Source organism: Sinocyclocheilus anshuiensis, unplaced genomic scaffold, assembly GCF_001515605.1.
Source record: "Sinocyclocheilus anshuiensis isolate Anshui unplaced genomic scaffold, SAMN03320099.WGS_v1.1 scaffold253, whole genome shotgun sequence".
NCBI lineage: Eukaryota > Metazoa > Chordata > Actinopteri > Cypriniformes > Cyprinidae > Sinocyclocheilus > Sinocyclocheilus anshuiensis.
In genome coordinates, this window is record NW_015537969.1 from 2,451,842 (window position 1) to 2,469,943 (window position 18,102).

The 18,102-nt window shown below is 37.5% G+C and overlaps 1 protein-coding gene and 1 long non-coding RNA gene across 4 annotated transcripts in view; both read left to right on the plus strand.

Moving 5' to 3' along the window:
* The window catches only part of LOC107669951 (adhesion G protein-coupled receptor B2-like), a 303,770-nt gene extending 297,991 nt beyond the window's left edge, over nt 1-5,779 (plus strand). For 2 of the 3 annotated variants that reach the window (XM_016462388.1, XM_016462399.1), the window contains 2 exons: nt 953-1,006; nt 3,162-5,779. In XM_016462388.1, coding sequence (XP_016317874.1) covers nt 953-1,006; nt 3,162-3,338 — 231 coding nt within the window. In that variant the 3' untranslated portion in view covers nt 3,339-5,779. The remainder of the gene's footprint in view (nt 1-952; nt 1,007-3,161) is intronic. The other variant, XM_016462397.1, reaches the window with a different exon arrangement.
* LOC107670015 (uncharacterized) overlaps nt 1-18,102 on the plus strand; it is a 718,471-nt gene that overhangs the window by 326,410 nt on the left and 373,959 nt on the right. The gene's annotated exons all lie outside the window — the stretch shown is intronic.

The window sequence follows — 18,102 nt, forward strand, 5'->3', positions numbered from 1 at the left end:
ATAATATTATAATGTGTTGTTAGCACAGCAACATGTTAAAATGCTAAATTGTATCCAAAATAATTAGTTTATTAGTTTATTTTATAAATATTTTCAGTACTGAAAGGCATTGACCAAAAATAGTTGAATCTTCAAATTAGCTATTATATTCAATTGTTAGCTTAGCAACATGTTAAAATACCAAAATGTATCCAAAATAATGGAGTCAAGAAAAATACAGTATAAATTCAATATAAACAATTTTATTGTGGTGTTAGCTTAGCACCGTTAAAATGCTAAAGAAAAATGTATCCAAAATCGCGGATGGAGTCAAAAGAAAAAGAAAATTATAAATATACTTAATTTGACACTGAAATGTTCAGTCTATTTCAGATTAGCTATTTTAGCAACATGCTAAGTCACCGCAGAGTTATACTGTATACAGCAGTTCAAAGATCACTCATAAGGTTCTGTTTCAGTTAGCATGCTGCCTTAGATGGTAGGCAGCAGGTTTTAATACAGAGTTTATGTCTCCATGTCCATCTTTCCTCCAAATCATCACAGAATTGCCTTCTCTTTAGCATGCAGTGCTAAGTTTCCTCTTCCTCTACTGCAGTGTTTCAATACAGACATGCTCGATGTGGTTCATATATGCTGAAGTTAGCAGTCGCCTCTCTTGAGCATAGTGCTGTAGCCGTTTAAGTTGTCTCTGTCTGTCTTTGTGCAAAATAAATATGGAGGAAGGGAGTGCACTTGCCTCCAAAATTGAATCCATAGACTCCTCCATCAAGGTAACAAAAATTCAAACAAGCATCGCTTCCCCCCAGACATGTTCAGTGACTGTGATCCCCCTCCTTTTCTCTCTTTCACTCTCTCGCTCTGCCTGTCTCTCTCTCTCTCTCTCTATCTCTCTCTCTCTGTGTCTCTCTTCCTTTATTTTTCTTTCCTCCCATCCTCATTTTTATTGCAACAGAGGGAAAAGCGATGGAGCATTTCGTCTGCCGGAGGTGAAAAGAATTCTTCGAGTGTAAGTAGAAAAGGCCTGACAAGGAGAGATGGAGAAAGCTAGAGGAAGTGAAGGAGGGTTGTTGGGAGCGAAGCGATCGGGAGGAAGAGAGATGGAGGGGAAAGGAAATACGCAAGAGCAGCACAATCGCGTTAGCATTCTCTTAGGAATAAAGTTGGGCCCCTCTTCGGCATTAACAACACTTCTGCTCGACAAAATGTTCCTTCTTCAGCGTTTAGCATGCAAATTGGCTGCCAGATTATGCTTTTTGTATCCATTTTGCCAACTGTCAGCCTGTTACATTGGGTGAATTATAATCAGGCTGCTATCGCCCCCTTGTGGACGGAAACTTGCTTACATGAGCCTACAAACTCAGATTTATTTATTTATTTAGGTTGTGAATGAGAGCCAAAAGAAAAGATGTCCAGTTTGCTCTCTACTCGAAATATTGTCGTAATGTGCATGTGTGAGTTTAGTGTGTATATGTGTGTTTGTGTCTGTGTTAATTTTTCCATTTCCATGGTAACCAGCAAACCCACCCACACAACTTTAGTTTAAGCCTCCCCCTTTACAAACACTCACGAACAAGAGGAAGGCAGAGAAACTTATTCTCAGTCATACCTCAGACGAGTCATTTACATGGGGTTTCCCCAAACTCCCCAATCCGTCACACATGCAATCAGCAGGCGTTTGAGCTGAGGGGGAGCCGACAGCAATCCTGTAATTGATCGCCTCAAACGTTTCAAAATATGCAGGTTCATACATCTCATTTTTGGGGAAGCTGGGAATAGATTTGAGAGGAGGGGAAATGCAAGATAAATTTGTGAGGTCTCAACAGATCCCCTTCGAGCGGTATGGCTCTCAATTTTTTTATATTCCTACAATCCCAACCTCATATTGCCCCAGCCTCTCTGTGATTAGATTAATCTGCCCCTACTGTATAATGCAATTTACCTACCATTAAGAGGCCGTATAGCTGTAGGATACACCATTAGCCTCAATGGGATGGAGAGTGTATGTGTTCTGGCCATCTGAAGTAATGAACACCTGGAATAGCCGGGCATAAAACGCAGCACAGACCACCACTAATGCCGACGAGTGGGTTGCTCCATATGTTGTATAGACAAGTCGTAATGTAGCAAGACTATAAGGCCATTTAGTCTTTATGCTGCTGTTGAAACGTGCATTCAGGCACATTAAATGCGAATTACAAATGCCTGAGCACATTTTCATTAGTCACGTTCCAGATGAGATAAAATGTTGTTTTTCAGTCTTATGATGCTCTTTGCATGTTTAAAAATGACCATGGTAGTGATGGTTTCTGCCAGAATACTGTAGATAAGAGTGATATTGTTATAGCACTGTAAAATTAAAATAAATGTATTGTTTTTGTTATAGTAGTGGTGGCTAACCCCAAATGTGTATGTAGTGTGAATAAGTGTATATAGTATATTTATTATTATATCGTTTTTTTTTTTGTTCATGTTTTATATTTGTAATATTTATTGTAATATTCAACCAATGTTGAAAACAGTTGAGCTGCTTAATTTAATTATTTATTTTTTAAGGATTCTTTAATAAATAGAAAGTTCAAAGGAACAGCATTTATTTGAAATAGAAAAAATCTATAGCATTATAAGTCTTTACTGTAACTGTTAATTAATCTAATGCATCCTTGCTGAATATAAGTATTGGTTTATATTAAATACTTAATATTAATAAAATAAAAATATATTTTGAACAGTAGTCTATATAACTTATGGTTAACCACCACCACTGTAATAAAAATAAATACATAAAAAAATGTTTTATCAGATGATAACTGTACATATTTGGGTCCTGGGAATAAAGTTTTTGAAATTAGGCTTACTATCCTAAGCTGGTTGGCTGGTTTAAGCTGGAAGTAGCTGGCTTTAGCTGGCTCCCAGCCTGGCCAAGCTGGTTTTAGCTGGTTGTTCCAGCTAAGACCAGCCTGACCAGCTAAAATAGTGGTCAAACGCCTCTAAAACCAGCCTGCTATGGCCAGGCTGGATGACTACCTAAAACCAGCCTAACCTGGTGTTTCAGCAGGGACACTTTTTTGTCAGAGAATGGTTGAGGTTAAAGGAGGTAATCAGCGTTTATGCTCTGGTTTTAATTTTAATTAGAATTTTCGTCTGTGTATGTGCATATTCAGGACAAGTCCACCACAGATGACCAGCGATCCTGGGACAGCTTTAAGACCATGACCCCTGAGCAGACATGTGGCTCCAGCGAACATAAGGACAGACTGGAGTTACGCAGCAAACTCTGGGACACATGCTCCGCCAACACACCTGACACATCCGAAGGAGACTTCCAGACTGAAGTGTGAAGAGAACACACACCTACAACAAACTGAGAGACAACTAAACCCTCTTACGCACTCACGCTGTCGGTGATCTTCAGCAAGACGTGTTCTAAAGGATTCTGTACTTGTTTACAGGTGTGAGGACAGACCAGAGATGAAGAGTGCTCTATTCTATATTTTCACAGAGAGACATTAAATGAAAGAGTGGGGCCTGGAGAGTATGGTAAAAAAAAAAAAACATTTAACAAACTGTTTCTGAAATGTCTTTCTCCTGTTTGATGATTTGGGAATTTAAAAAATAATATTTCTGCACCCTTCTTTTTATAGAGGAACAACAACAAAAAATCAATACTGATGATTCGCACACAGTTTAATAACCCCTTAGGGTTTTTTTCCTCCTTTCTGTCTTCTCATTCCTTGGATGATTCAAGTTCAGTTTCCCTTTTTCTTGCTTTGTTTTTCGGGGAAGAGGGAGGGGAAGTTTTGAAAGTATTCATTAATATGTGCCATCCTCTGCTTTTTTTTCCTCTGCATCAGGTGTACTGTACTTACATGCTTTTTATATTATTTTATTTAGAATGCTTGTCCATCTTTTTATTTTATTTTCTAAATGTTTTTTTTTATATACCTAAACTTCAGGTATCATTTTATGGGCGAAAGTAGGTCATACCGCTGTGTGATTGTGTTTTAAGTTTTTCAAAATGCTTGACAGAAATAATTGTGCTATACAGTATGTGCGATTTATTGTCAAATTTGCATTCGTTCACACCAGGGAAGCATCTTTGTTCCATCTTACACAAAACAAGCAAAAGAATCCACATTCCAGTCATAAGAAGCTTTGGTGTTCCAGAATGGGCTTATCCAGTAAGAGACACACTTCCAGCTGAGAACGTTTCCATTTTGAACCAACACAAAGGTGCTGCTAAGTTTCCACATTTGCTCTCCATCTTAATATTGTGCTACATGTCTGCTCTTGCAAAAAGTAGTTCTTTGTGATGTTTTCATTTGAAAACCAGTGACTCAACCAGTCATCCTGAATTGATTTGGATTTATTTCTGCACTTCGACTGTGGAGTTTGACAGTTGGCTTAATGCTAAGCAGACTGCAGAGGTCATCTTTGCTAACCCGCTTCTCTTTATAACCCGTTCATTAGTTGTGTTGGCTGATGTAACTCCACATGGAGACTTGGAAAGCGAGACCGAGAGGGCGAACGAGGAAGAGAGAGGTGTGGTAATTATCTTGGGGGGAATAACGATTTGTCCTGACATTTTCTTACTTGGCACAAATTTAATCTCCTCAAAAAGATCCCTGAAGTCAGCATATCATATAGGCACAGATGGCAAGACTAGAGCATGCCATTTCAACCTTTGCAAGTAATCTGCTCTAATGGGGAACAGGTGCTGCCTCGTCCCCATGAAATATATCTCCAAACCACCATAGCAATTAAAACTAGTTTTTCGTCTCCCTTCTCATCCGCAGTCAAGAAAGACTGAATATTACTCTCGTATTTGGGAAAGGCAATATTGCATAATCAAGAGTGCTGTTCGACTGATATTCAGTACTGTAGTGTGTTTGTGATATTGCTTTTAACAGTTCAGTAAACAAGAAGTTTTCTTTCTGACAAAATTTTACCTTTTTTTTTTTTCCACTAATGAAATTAATTCCTAAAGAAGGCCAGGATACAAAAACTGGAACAGTACAAAGCCAGCTGTACTGTATAGCACTCTTGGAACACAGGCCAGTCAAATTTGAGGACCGGAACTAAATGTTTATAATACGAATTTTAAAATTTGGAATGTTTGGACTTTAGATAAAAGATTTGGTGAAAGGAAGTGAGGGAACTGTAACCTTGACTTGAAAGATCAGTATGATAAATCACACAGGTGATTTGACTATTTTAGTTATAGAGTTCGCAACCACGCAGCTGTACGCAAACCCTGCTTTATTTACAGTGCCTGTTTTGTTTTTGTTGCTCTTTTGTCTGATGCAGCCATCGACTGTTTCAACATTTTGTCGTTCCACTCTATTTCCGTATCTGTATATGAGTGTTGGGTTTTTCATAGATGTTTACAGAGTCCTACTTATTGAAGCTGGAGAATTACACTCCAGAATCCCACTAAACTAACTATGTTTTGAACAGATTTATGTATTGCTCTTTAAAAAAGGAAAAAAAAAAAATCTTGAGAATGGCCTTACAGTCACATACAATTTATGAGATATGTATTTTGAATATGTGCATTGTGAGGAGGATGATCAGCTGAGTGTGGATGTATTGAAGATTGAAGATGTTTGCTTGGATTTCCTGATTCTTCATGGCTTGACCTGTTTGAAACTTTTGGATCCTCCCCCTGCCAGCACACACAATCCCACTGGCTAAAGAAGATGGCTATCACAGAGAATCCTCCTTGCACCATTTAGGTTTTTTATACATAAGATTGTACAAAGTAGTCCTCTACTGTTTTCATAGAGTGTCTTTTTATATGAAAATAAATTTTCAAACTGATTAATGCCCTTGTAGGGTTTTTCCTCCTCATGTTTCCTAATCCCACTGGTAAAACCCTATTAGGAGAGAATGGGGATGGCTGTCACATATTTTACTTTGTAATCCACTGTTGTTTGCACTATTAATCTTTAACTTTGATATACATTTTCCACATTTATCTGCTGCAAATTAAAGTTGTTTTGAAATCTACAGCTTATCCCTAAATGTTGCTGTCAAAGTACATGGGGTGGGTTGTAACATTTTTTTCCCCCTTCAGAATTCACATTATGCCATATTAATGTTGATTTCTCTACACTTTAAAACAATAAAGATTCTTCATTGGCATCTGTGGTTCCATGAAGAACCATTAACATTCCTAGAACCTTTCCACTGCACAAGCTTCTTTACAGTGGACAAAAGTTCTTCTAATTAATTACATATTCTTCTCAGTAAGAAAATAATGGTTCTGTTAGGAACTGTTCACTGAAAGATTATTTGGGGAACCAAATCTCTGCAAAACGTCACTCTACCCTAGTGAAAAATAAATATACTAAAAAGTATTTGAAACACATTTGTTTCATGCCAAGTATACTACAAATACATTTACATATTTATGTACTTAAATACCCTGCAATTGTACTTTTGATATACTAAACCGGTTTACTTAAAAGTCTGCTAAATTGAAACAACTAATCTTTGCACTTTAATTGCGCAGAAGTAGAGCTGAATTCCAAATAAAGATATACTGAAGTATATTTGATTTTGCTAATGTAGAACTATTGCAAGTATACTTCCGGTACACTTGAAATATCTTGCATTTAAAGACTGATATTATTTAAAGGTCATACAATCCTCATCAATTGTGTCATTAAAACACATTTAGGCTTAATATTAAGAAATGTGCATTGTGCACAAGTAGTACTCCAATTAAAGTTTTTTTATTTTTTTTATTTTATGAGTAAGTGTTGAGCGATATGTCAGTAAATAGGTTAATAGATTTGAACTATACTTAGAATTAAATCAATATATTTTAAAATATTACTTTTTACTAGGGTAGGAACCTTTATTTTTAAGAGTGTCTTAAAAAGGTGTTTTTGTTTTTTTGTTGTTGTCCTCTAAATCCTTTTTTATTTTTACAGAGTCTTGAAACTTCTACTGTAACCTCAGGAGGATGTTGTTCAGGTATGATTGGTTGTACCAAGATTTCTGTGTTAATGAAGATCTGTATAATTAGAAGGTTCTTTTCTTTGATACTAAATATGCAGGTGTCTACTGTGTGCTCTGTATACCCACAGGTACGACACCCAACAGACTTGTCTCATTATTAAAATTCATACTGGTTTTAATCATAAGTTATTGTGAAAGGAGGCTGCAATCATAATCCTTGATGCTGTGGTTTTGCAATCAATTTATTAGAAAGAAAAGAACTTGGGAGAAAAGAAACAATCAAGGCCTTGGCGATACTGACAGAATAAATCTTCCTTGAGGTCGCCACAATTTAGCCCAATGATCAAAGCTCTGTTCCAGAACAATGGCAATTAGCCAGCGGTCCATTTCAAACGGTCTGTCTCCTGATAAGCGCTCATCAGACCATTTCGATGCTTGTCATCAGACCATATTTGTCCCTGATTGTTTCTGGAAGAAGATAATCACTGTGTATTTTCTGTTGTGCACAAATGCAAATATTCAGAGGCCCCTTGGAAAGTACAAAGATTGCCGGCTTGATCCCCTTGTCTCTACAGTTGAACTGCAAGAGCTTCTGCATCGCTTCTCCGCTGAGGGCCGCTTTGGCCGATTGCCTCACCGTAAATGCAATTGGCTTACTGTCCAATGGGCAGCCACTTGAAGCACATCAAGCCTCTGTGCTATCAATCTGATGTGCTATGCCTGCGAGTGATCTAATGCGATGGCTTTGAATGTGGCCTTCGGGGCCTCTCCATGACTATGTGGGAGTGGAACGAGTGGAAAGGTTGCTCTCTTCAGCAGTGGAAGATTCGTGTTCGCGTAATGAGATGTTCTACCCGGCCTGCCGCACAGCTGCCTGCTAATAGCAGCCATGGCCTCTCCAAATTAAGCTTAGAGAGCAATCTCCTGTTAGCTTGATATTCCTTAAGATATAGTTTTTCGCTCGGTGTCAGTTTTTCACATCTAATTTAACCGAAATCGGGCCACGAGAGCCATTTAGCTCTTTTTTGTTATTTAGGGGTTTGACCTCTATCAAATGAGGCAAATTGAGGCATTAACTCACCTGGCACTATTTTCTTTAGATAACATGACACTGGAAAGATCATGTTATGTCTTCAGCATGGTTTTTGAGTCATAATTTTAAAGTCAGACAGCATACTTTTCTCCATGGCCACCATTTTTTTGTGAGTACCTTCACAGGCTGCATTGATTCCCCCCCACCCAGTTTCAGTTGAGCTGGATGTTTTAATCCTTTTTCATCTAAATGAATTTTACATTTACACTACATTTATTTATTTAGCAGACGCTTTTATCCAAAGCAACTTGTAACTGAAGAAAACAACAAAGGGAATTTTTGGCCCTCATATAAGGTTTTCAGTCAGATATTGTATAATAAAGGTAGAATATAAATTAAAGTTCGAATTATGTTCTTAGGACAAAGATATTTATTTTAAATGTCAGGACAGGAATAAGGTGGCACAAGTTACAAATGTTTGGTATTTTGCCTTTGTACGGTTTTATTAATTGTTCGATTTGTTTAAAAGTCTTTAATTGGCTGCTTTATTTCATGTTTTATTATATCTTATTACATCTATGCAATAGCCTACTTGATTCTGACTGGTCTGACTTTTTTTTTTCTTGTGTGTGTGTGTGTGTGTGTGTGTGTGTGTGTGTGTGTGTGTGTGTGTGTGTGTGTGTGTGAAATATTAATAAATAAATACATAAATAATCTGGGAAAACTCACTGGAGTAAAAATGTGACAACTAGCCCCGGTCTTCTTTATATATATATATATATATATATATATATATATATAATGTAATGTGGTCCCTACAGGCATGCAAAATTTCCTTTCAGCCCTCAGAAGCAGCATTTCTCCTCTGTCTTTTGATGCAGCTGGGATGCAAGGCATCCCCCAAACATTCAGAAAATTCATGTTTCATGTGCGGAAGGATTTCATCCTGGCATTAACTAGATGATTTTCCTCTTCTGGAAGCCTGAAGGATGGCCCTGGATGAAAGAATATGCTTTCAGGACCGCTCGGCCTCAGGGAACGGCACATACTTCACCCAGCAAGAGGAGCACCAGCTCCATCCCGACGGCAAGATAAAAACACATCCATACTAGTATACTCACATGCTGTCGACAGGGAAATAGCTTTTTATATTATGCAGGCAAGAATGTGTGTATACTCATCAGAGGATAGTAATAGTATGTACGCTCTGCTGGATCCATACATTTCCCTTTGAGCAGTCATTTTAATAGATTTAAGTATTCAAGGGAACTCTCATTGAATCCCCTCACACACTGCTTTGCAATTAACAATCACAATGTTTTCGAAGCATAATCATGGCAGTTATTTTGTGGTAAAGATATTCAAAGCCTGTGGTACTCATTGTTCTAGTAGTCCACGTTTTAGAGGAATGGTTTTTGAGCAAGACAATGAATGTGCATTTCTTTTCTGCAACAAAACACATGATTTTTTAATGATGCTGTCTGGATTCCATGCTTGCCTAAGTGACCCAAGCATGACTTTAAGAGGCCAAAACAAATTAGCTGTCTTCTTAAATAAGGCCAGGCTTTTTTCTTGCGCTCTTCTAACAGAATTTTTTTTTTTACAGCTCAGCTCTATGGTGGCCGAGAAGTGCAAAACAAATCACAATTCTGAAAACAAAATAACAAATTACAAACGCAAATGCAAGTCTGAAAAACAAATTATTGTTATTATTATTATTATTATTATAGGGCCACATAGCATCCTCATTTTAAAAATCCACCACATTATCTTTGGAAAACATGATCTTGTGTCCTTGTGACCATATATGTGCACACGCACACACTTCGACTACTTTGCTTCTGCTCATCATTTTTTCTTGTCTTCAAAACCTCTTTCTTTGTGTCTCTACTTTTCACTGAACATTGTGTAGGTCTGCCTCTAAGCACTCTCCACTGTTATTTTTGCATAGAGGAGAAGGGCAAATCTCAGAAATATGATGCATAATTCACAGTGACTTTCAGGCAGTCAAGGCAGGGACTGAGAGCCTGAGGGCTTGGTCCATTCAGTGCTATCTTTGGATGCCCAGCAAGTCGCTCCCCTGACTGGTGCTAGTGGTGGCAGAACAACAATCTCAGAAATATGATGCATAATTCACAGTGACTTTCAGGCAGTCAGGCAGGGACTGAGAGCCTGAGGGCTTGGCCCATTCAGAGCTATCTTTGGATGCCAAGCAAGCCACTCCCCTGACTGGAGCTAGTGGTGGCAGAAGAAACAACAGTGCATCCACAGATGTCTAGCGATGGAACCTGAGCACACAGAGAACTCGCAAACATAGCTTATGGTTGAAAGCAAAGAACTGTTTTCAGGCTTGGCTGCTCGTGAAAGACACATGATGTGCATCTTTGTCATAATCACGCTATCATTTCCACTATTGTAACCTTTTGTATCTCGTATGCAGATATATAGCTACCCAAGAGTACCTCAGTAATTGGATCAATTACTCTCTTACGGCTTCTTCAGTTGTCCCGCTGTAGAATGTCATGGTATTTCAGACTCATAACGGCATGGTGTCTGTTCTCTCGGCCCTTTTATCATAGTGTCACATCGGTGGTCTCGCCGCTCTAGTGTCACCGTCCTCACGAAATCATTCCTGTGGAACATTAATGTTATTCAGAAGGGCAGCTGTGGTTGATGGCACAGTTGATTCTCTCATCAGCTGAAAAAAAAAAAAAAACAGAGCAGTGAAGCTTTGCTTTATTAAGCCTAATTTATAAGCACAAATTCAGGCCCTGTGGTTTTGATATATTGAAACACGGCGGCTGGCTTGCTTCCTGCCGAAAGTTAAGGTTAAGCTGCGGAGTGTGAGATCCCAATAAAACCTCTGTAGATGTTCCACTTTTCCCCGCTTTACCCATTCTGAAAATTAAAACTAATATGGACATGACGAGTCCTGAAACCCTGAAATGGTTTCCAAAACCATATAATAGAATTCCAAAGCGCATTCCCGAGGCTGTCTGACTTTTTTTTATTTGGCACAAGATGGAATCTCTATTTTGGAATTATTGTGACAAGGAACAGCTGGCCTTGTACGAATTGTACTTTAAGTCATAACAGTTAATGATTTAGCAGATGCTCCAAAACAAATGAGAAATTAGAAATGTGAAGCGTGATCAAGTTTTGAAACCCTTGTGAGAAGTGACGGTCATCTGTGCTTCCACTCGATTGGGTTGCCAGGTCTGCACAAAACCAGCACAAATGGTACTCAAAATGAGCCCATTCACATTCCGGGGGAAAATGGCTATCAAAATTGGGTTTCGCTTGACTAAAAAAACAACCTGTGACAGCATTATAAAAGTAGCACAATTCCGCGGGAAAACCACAGACTTGTCAACATTGCAACCTAAGCTGCTTTACACATAATTTCTCACACACTTTTATCAAGGTTCACAACGTGCTGACAGTTTTCCAGAAGCAATAGTTCATAGTTTAAAGTTAAAATATTAATATTTTTCTTTCACACACCTGTTGTTTCGCTTCAGAAGACACTGATTCATCAACTGGAGTCATACAGACTACCGTTGTGTTCATTTACCGGGGTTTTTGAAGTGTCAACTTTGAGGTACCCATCCACCTGCTTTGTATATGGACTCACAGAGATGGATTTTGTTAAAATCTCTGTGTTCCACGGAAGAAAGAAAGTCATATACATCTGGGACGCACGAGGGTAAGTAAATCATGAGAGTATTTTTCTTTTTTTGGGACATTATGTACCAAAAATCTCAAAACTTTTATCAGTTGAGATTAGACAAGCTCCAATCAATCACATTTTTAAAAAGAAGACAAAGACAAATATTTTAAGTAAGATTTGGGTGGGGGGGGGCGGGGGTTCTTAAGCAGTGTGTTATCATAGCCTGGTCACATGTTTATACGTAGGTATTAATACGTAAAATTTACAAGCACAAAACGTACATTTTTGTACGTTTTTATTAATGCTAAAACGTAAAATTTAGACGTATTTCAACGTTTAAAACGTACAAATTGCTACGTATTTTTAGCTAAAAAAATGTACAAATATTTACGTATCTTTTATATCATTAAGATATTCGTATCAATGCATTTTTATAATTTTATCAATAAGCGATTTAGATTTTTAGACCCCTTAACCTATCTCCAAACCTAAACCTACCCATTTTACAGCGAATATGCATTTTTATAATTTTATTAATACGCAATTTAGATTTTTAGACCCCTTAACCTACCCCCAAACCTTAACCTACCATTCATAAGGATTCATTTTTAGGTGTCGTCAATATTTCAATTTTGTACATTTAAATGCTGAAAATACATAAGTATTTGTACGTTTAGATGTTGAAAATATGTCAGTATTGTACGTTTTAGTGCCTGTAAGAACGTAAGTAAATGTACATTTTATAGAACCACATGTTAGGTAAAATACATACGAATTATCATGAGATCAAGTTGGTTTTCAATGTTCAGTTCAATGGATTCCATGTGGATTCCGTGTGGATGGTGTAACTTAAGTTAGTACTTTAAGAGCCTTTCTGCCTGGCACTGTTTGAACATGATAATGAGAAGGCTAACAAGACCTATGGTTAACAAAAAGCTTTAGCTTAGACATAAGCATCACAGGTTATCCCATAAATCAGATTTGTAAAAAAAAAAAAATGTGCATGTGCTTAAAGACATACATGCCATAAACTGTACTTTTTGCCCTTGTGTGAAGCATATAGCCTGCAGTAAAGGTATGTCACCAATGTGTGAAGAACAGCAACAACAACAACATGCAAGTACTCTGTTTATTTTCCCTTTTTTTTTATTATTTATTTGCATATTAAATTTGAATCAGAACAGTAAGATAATGGTCACCCATGAATCTGCTAGATTTAGAAAATAGTATTTGTTTTGTAGAGTGTTTATTTCATGCATGCAGTGTCAGGTCAGGCTTTGAGAACAAGTCATAGTTGATAGGTGAAAACCACTCTTATGTACATAATTTTTAAACCTGAGCCTGTGTTTACTTCCCTCTTTACCAGGAAAAGTGCAGTTGTTTAAGCTATGTATGTTCCTTCAAGAAATCCATTAGTGATCCTCTGCTTGCACATAATTTCACTCTGTAACTCAGTCTTGAAAATGGCAGGATTACAGTTATTGGCATTTGGTTGTGAGTAGTTGTGATGATCACCAGGCTTTTTCGTATGTGTGCTTTCATAAGAACTTTCTTAGAAGTCAGCAATGTAGTGATCAAGTGCGCTGTAAAGCCGTAGTATATTCCCATTCACAGGAGGCTAACAATGAATACTCTTGTAAAGTGAGTGCCTCAGGCTATAACCATTTTTTTCACCTAAAATGATGCCATTTCAAAGGGCCCTTTGAGTGCAGCTTAAATTTTTTTCATGCTTCAGAAGACTGATATTAACGTTGCTCAAAGTAACCACTGCAGATATAAAAAAGCTAAAGATACCAGAAAGGCGAGTGCAGGTTAGGAAAAATTTAGCTGCAACCTGCACATCCCCCCTTTGGTATATTACAAGTGTTTTGAATTAAATTAAATTCAATATTAATGGGAAACTATCAAAAGATAGAAGGTGACAGTGGTTTATATCATTGCCCGGGCTGTCTTAACCTTCCCCTTTAGCTTTTCTCCTTCCTTCTTTAGTCGTTATTTCTCTTTTCATATGACTCTTGATGCAGACACTAATAAGGATGGTGTGATAAACCCTTTGGCTGTCCTTTCCATCTTTAACACCCTCTCTCTCTCTCTCTCTCTCTGGTGCATGCTGGGAGTGCGAGGTGGAGCTGGAGCTGAGCACGTGTTTGAGAGCGTTGTTGAGTGAATGTGATCTTTCACTTTTTTTCCTTATTCTTATTACCTTTTTACATAAATATTGATTTTTCCCCTTGCGAAATATAGTGTAGATAGTGTAGTGTGAGAGTTGTTTTTTCCCCATACGCACGACTTAAAGTTGCTGGTATGGCATCTGTTCAAGTGCAAGGAGCACCAACTCTGTCGCTCCGTAATGGGTGCAGGTGTGTACCGGACCCTGGGGTGACAGTGGAGGAAATGCTCCTGATCATTGGACAAAAAGTTGGCTTTGAGAATATCGTTTCCACCTCGCGGATGAACAAAGCTGTGGTTGTGTTTTTAAAACCTGAGCCGCTGGTTAACGAGTTGACTCTGAGCGGAACATGGGTGAAAGAAATGTTTGTTCCGGTAACCCTGCTATCTGCTCCAGCAACGAAAGTTATCATCTCTAATGTTCCACCCTTTGTGAGTAATGAGGCCATCCTAAAAGAGCTACAGAGATTTGGTAAGATCACAAGCCCCGTAAAAACGATTCCCCTAGGATGTAAAAATGCCGCGCTAAAACATGTTCTCTCTTTTAGATGGCAGATTTACATGTTTTTGAATTCCCCGGAACGTACATTGGAAGTTTCTTTTCGTGTTACTCACGGAGAGAGCTCATTCATGATATACGCCAGTACAGACATCATGAGATGTTTTGAATGCGGAGATTTGGGCCATAAGCGCTTCACATGCCCACATAAAAATGAACAACAAGCATCCACATCTAGAGCCGAGACGAATAACACAGAAACACTGAGATCTCAAGAGCAGGCCAAAGGAGTTACAGATGAAGTGAAAGGGCAGCAAGAGCTGAGTGAGCTTAATGTTAATATTGGCGATGTGGAAAAACCTAGAGGCAGTACTGCTATTGACAAAGATGTTCAAAGTGATACTGAAGATGTGTGTGAGGGTATTGTTATAGGAGAGGCAGGTGGTTCAGAGGAAAATATGGTTGATGAAATGGAGGACTTGTCACAGTGCACTGACGATGGTTTAAGAGATGATGATGAGCAATGGCCTGATGTTGCAAAAATGGTTGATAAGAATTTATACACTCTAGATCAAATAAATTATTTTCTTGACCAAACTAAAGGAAAAGCTGGTGTTGAGATTTTTTTTCCAGATATTGAATAGTTTGTTTCTTAAGTAACTATGAGGAATTGTCACAGCAGAAGCGCTTTCGTCTTAAGAAGCACTTAGCTGCCATAAGATCAGGTAGAAAATCAGGTAAAGCAAGGGGGAAATCTAAATAATCATGATTTTTAAAAACTCCTTTTTCTTTCTTTGTTTTCCTCTTTCTCTCTCTCTTCTTTATGGAAATCTTGTGGGTGGGATCCTTAAACATAAATGGATTGAGGGATGAGAAAAAGAGGAATTTATTGATAGAACTCATAAGGATAAAGAATCAGAGTATTGTTTTTTTGCAAGAGACCCACAGCCATTTTAACAATGAAGCTGATTGTGGTTTGTGGTGGGAAGGGGAGAGAGTGCTTAGTCATGGGACTAATCTTAGTGCTGGTGTGGCTGTGTTCTTTTCTCCTGCTCTTAAAGTTAAAATTCTGATGAAAACTGAAATAGAGCCAGGAAGACTGGTAGCTGTTAGAGCTGAAATTAGTAACCTCTCGTTCTTGTTTGTCAATATCTATGCTCCCAACAGTGGAGCAGATAGACTACAACTTTTTGTTAAACTAGAGCAATTTTTAAAGCAGCAGCAGGATGGGGACTTTATTATATTAGGTGGTGATTGGAATTGCACTTTAGATTTCACACGTGATAGAAATGGTGAAGAACCTCACATGCAGTCAGCTTCTCGTCTGGCCAGTGTTGTGAAAAATCTAAGGTGTTCAGATGTGTGGAGAGATCACAATTTTTTAACAAAGCAGTACACTTGGGTGAAAATTAATAATGGTAGGGTTTTTGGTGCACGGTTAGACAGGTTTAATGCATCACATAATGTGAAAAATAGGGTGGTGCATACAGCTATCATTCCTACATCTTTGTCCGACCATAAATTCATCACAGTTGAGTGTACATTGGTGAACAGGATTCACAAGAGCTATTACTGGCATTTTAACAATGAGCTATTGGAGGATAAACATTTCTGTGAGAACTTTAAATGCTTCTGGGAAACTTGGAAGAGTGAAACGTGCCTATACGAAAGTGCTATCCAATGGTGGGATATCGGTAAAGTGCATATAAGAACATTCTGTCAGCAATATGAACCCATTCTTCTTTTGTTTTAAAAAAGACATTAGAGTTGCTGGAAAATGAAGTAAATGACATTGAGAAGAGTATGACTGTCAATGATGCTGTAAACCTACAAGGAATGTGGACTGAGAAAAAGAATCAGCTGAGTTTTATTTTAAATGAAAAAGTTAAAGGGGCTCTTGTAAGGAGTTGTTTTTTAACAATAAAAGACATGGATGGTCCGACATCTAATTTTTTTAACCTGGAGCGTAAAGCAGGACAAGGAAAACTGATATTCGTTTTAAAGGACAATGATGGTCAAGATACTTCGGATCCTGTGGTGATGCACAGGCTCGCTGTGGATTTTTATTCTAATTTATTTACTGCTGAAGCCATTAATGAGCAAAGCAGAAATTAACTGCTACAGGGTATTCCTACTTTAACTTCAACGCATAACTTTCATAACAACTTTTTGAGGCTGATCTTAAGTTTGAAGAGGTTACTGCTGCTGTAAAGGGTCTCTCTTCAGGAAGAGCATCAGGGATAGATGGACTGTCTTCTGATTTTTTTAAAGAAATTTTGGACTATATTAGGACCTGATTATTTTGAAGTGCTCAAAGAATGTATCAGTAAGGGTGTTCTCCCTGTGAGTTGTCAACGGGCTGTCTTAACTCTGTTATCAAAAAAAGGGAGACTTAACCCTCTTAAAAAACTGGAGGCCGGTAGCAATTTTGTGTTCCGAATATAACATTTTGTCTAAATGTTTGTCAAATAGACTAAATAATGTGTTACATACAATCATTCATAAAGATCAATCATACTGTGTAAAAGGAAGATCTATTTGAGATCATTTACATTTAGTGCGAGATATTTATGACTTTGCTCTTAACAATAATATTAACCTTGGCTTTCTGTCATTAGACCAAAAAAGGCTTTTGACTGAGTTGACCACAATTTTCTTTTTGAAACGTTAAAGACTTTTGGTTTTGGAGACAAATTAATTTCTATGATTAAGCTTCTCTATAATCAGGCCACATGTATGATAAAAATGGTTGGTGGTCTCAGTGTTCCTGTTAATATAGAGGCATTAGGCAAGGTTGTCCTCTTTCAGGTCAACTCTACAGCTATAGTCATTGAGCCTCTGTTATGTAAACTAAGAAGCCAGTTAACAGGTTTAAGATTTGCTGAACTAGATTTTCAGCCTATTAAGATTTCTGCATATGCTGATGATGAGGACATGCTGATGTTCACTACTTAAAAGACGCTCTAGAACATTGGTAACACTTTAGAATAATGGTCCGTTGTTAACAAGTATCTATGCAGGAAGTAATAGATAGTACTACATTAACACTTAACTTAATACTAACTAGTGATATTTTACCAGTAGGTCTTTTGGAGTGGGATACATTGAACTGACACGAAGCAGAGTTCATAATTGTGAACTAATTCATGAGCTTGTCAGCATCACTTCTTAATTATTAACATTTTAAAGTGAATCATTACTAAAAAAAATATATCCTCATTGAGAACTACTTGCGAACTATGATCAATTAATAAAGAATAACCAATTAATTGCTAATCACAACAGTAATGTCTTAAAAGTGAACAATTGGGTTCTTTGTGGAAACTAATTTATGAATATGATATCCCCCAAATAAGTCGGCTACAGGTTGAAATTGTGACTACTACTCTTACCAGAGGATGGATGTTCTCTGTTTATTTCAAACAAAAACATAGAATAATAATACAAATAATTAATTAAAAAATTTTAATAATTAGGAAGTGATTGAATTAGTTCACAATTATGAGCTCTAGTTTGTGTCAGTTTCTCTTGACATTCACATCCTTAATGAAGGCATCGACTGCATTTATATTGTGTTAAGCACAAAACCGCATACCGCATATTACAGTGTCTGGTAAAATATCACTAGTGCCTCACACAAATGTATGTGTCAGATATAAAATATGTTAAATAACTTATTAAATTACTTAGTAATTACTGAGTGGTTAAGGTGTTTTTCACTTTAAAATAATGGTCCAGATCACTAGTAGTTCCTTAGTAGCACTTTAG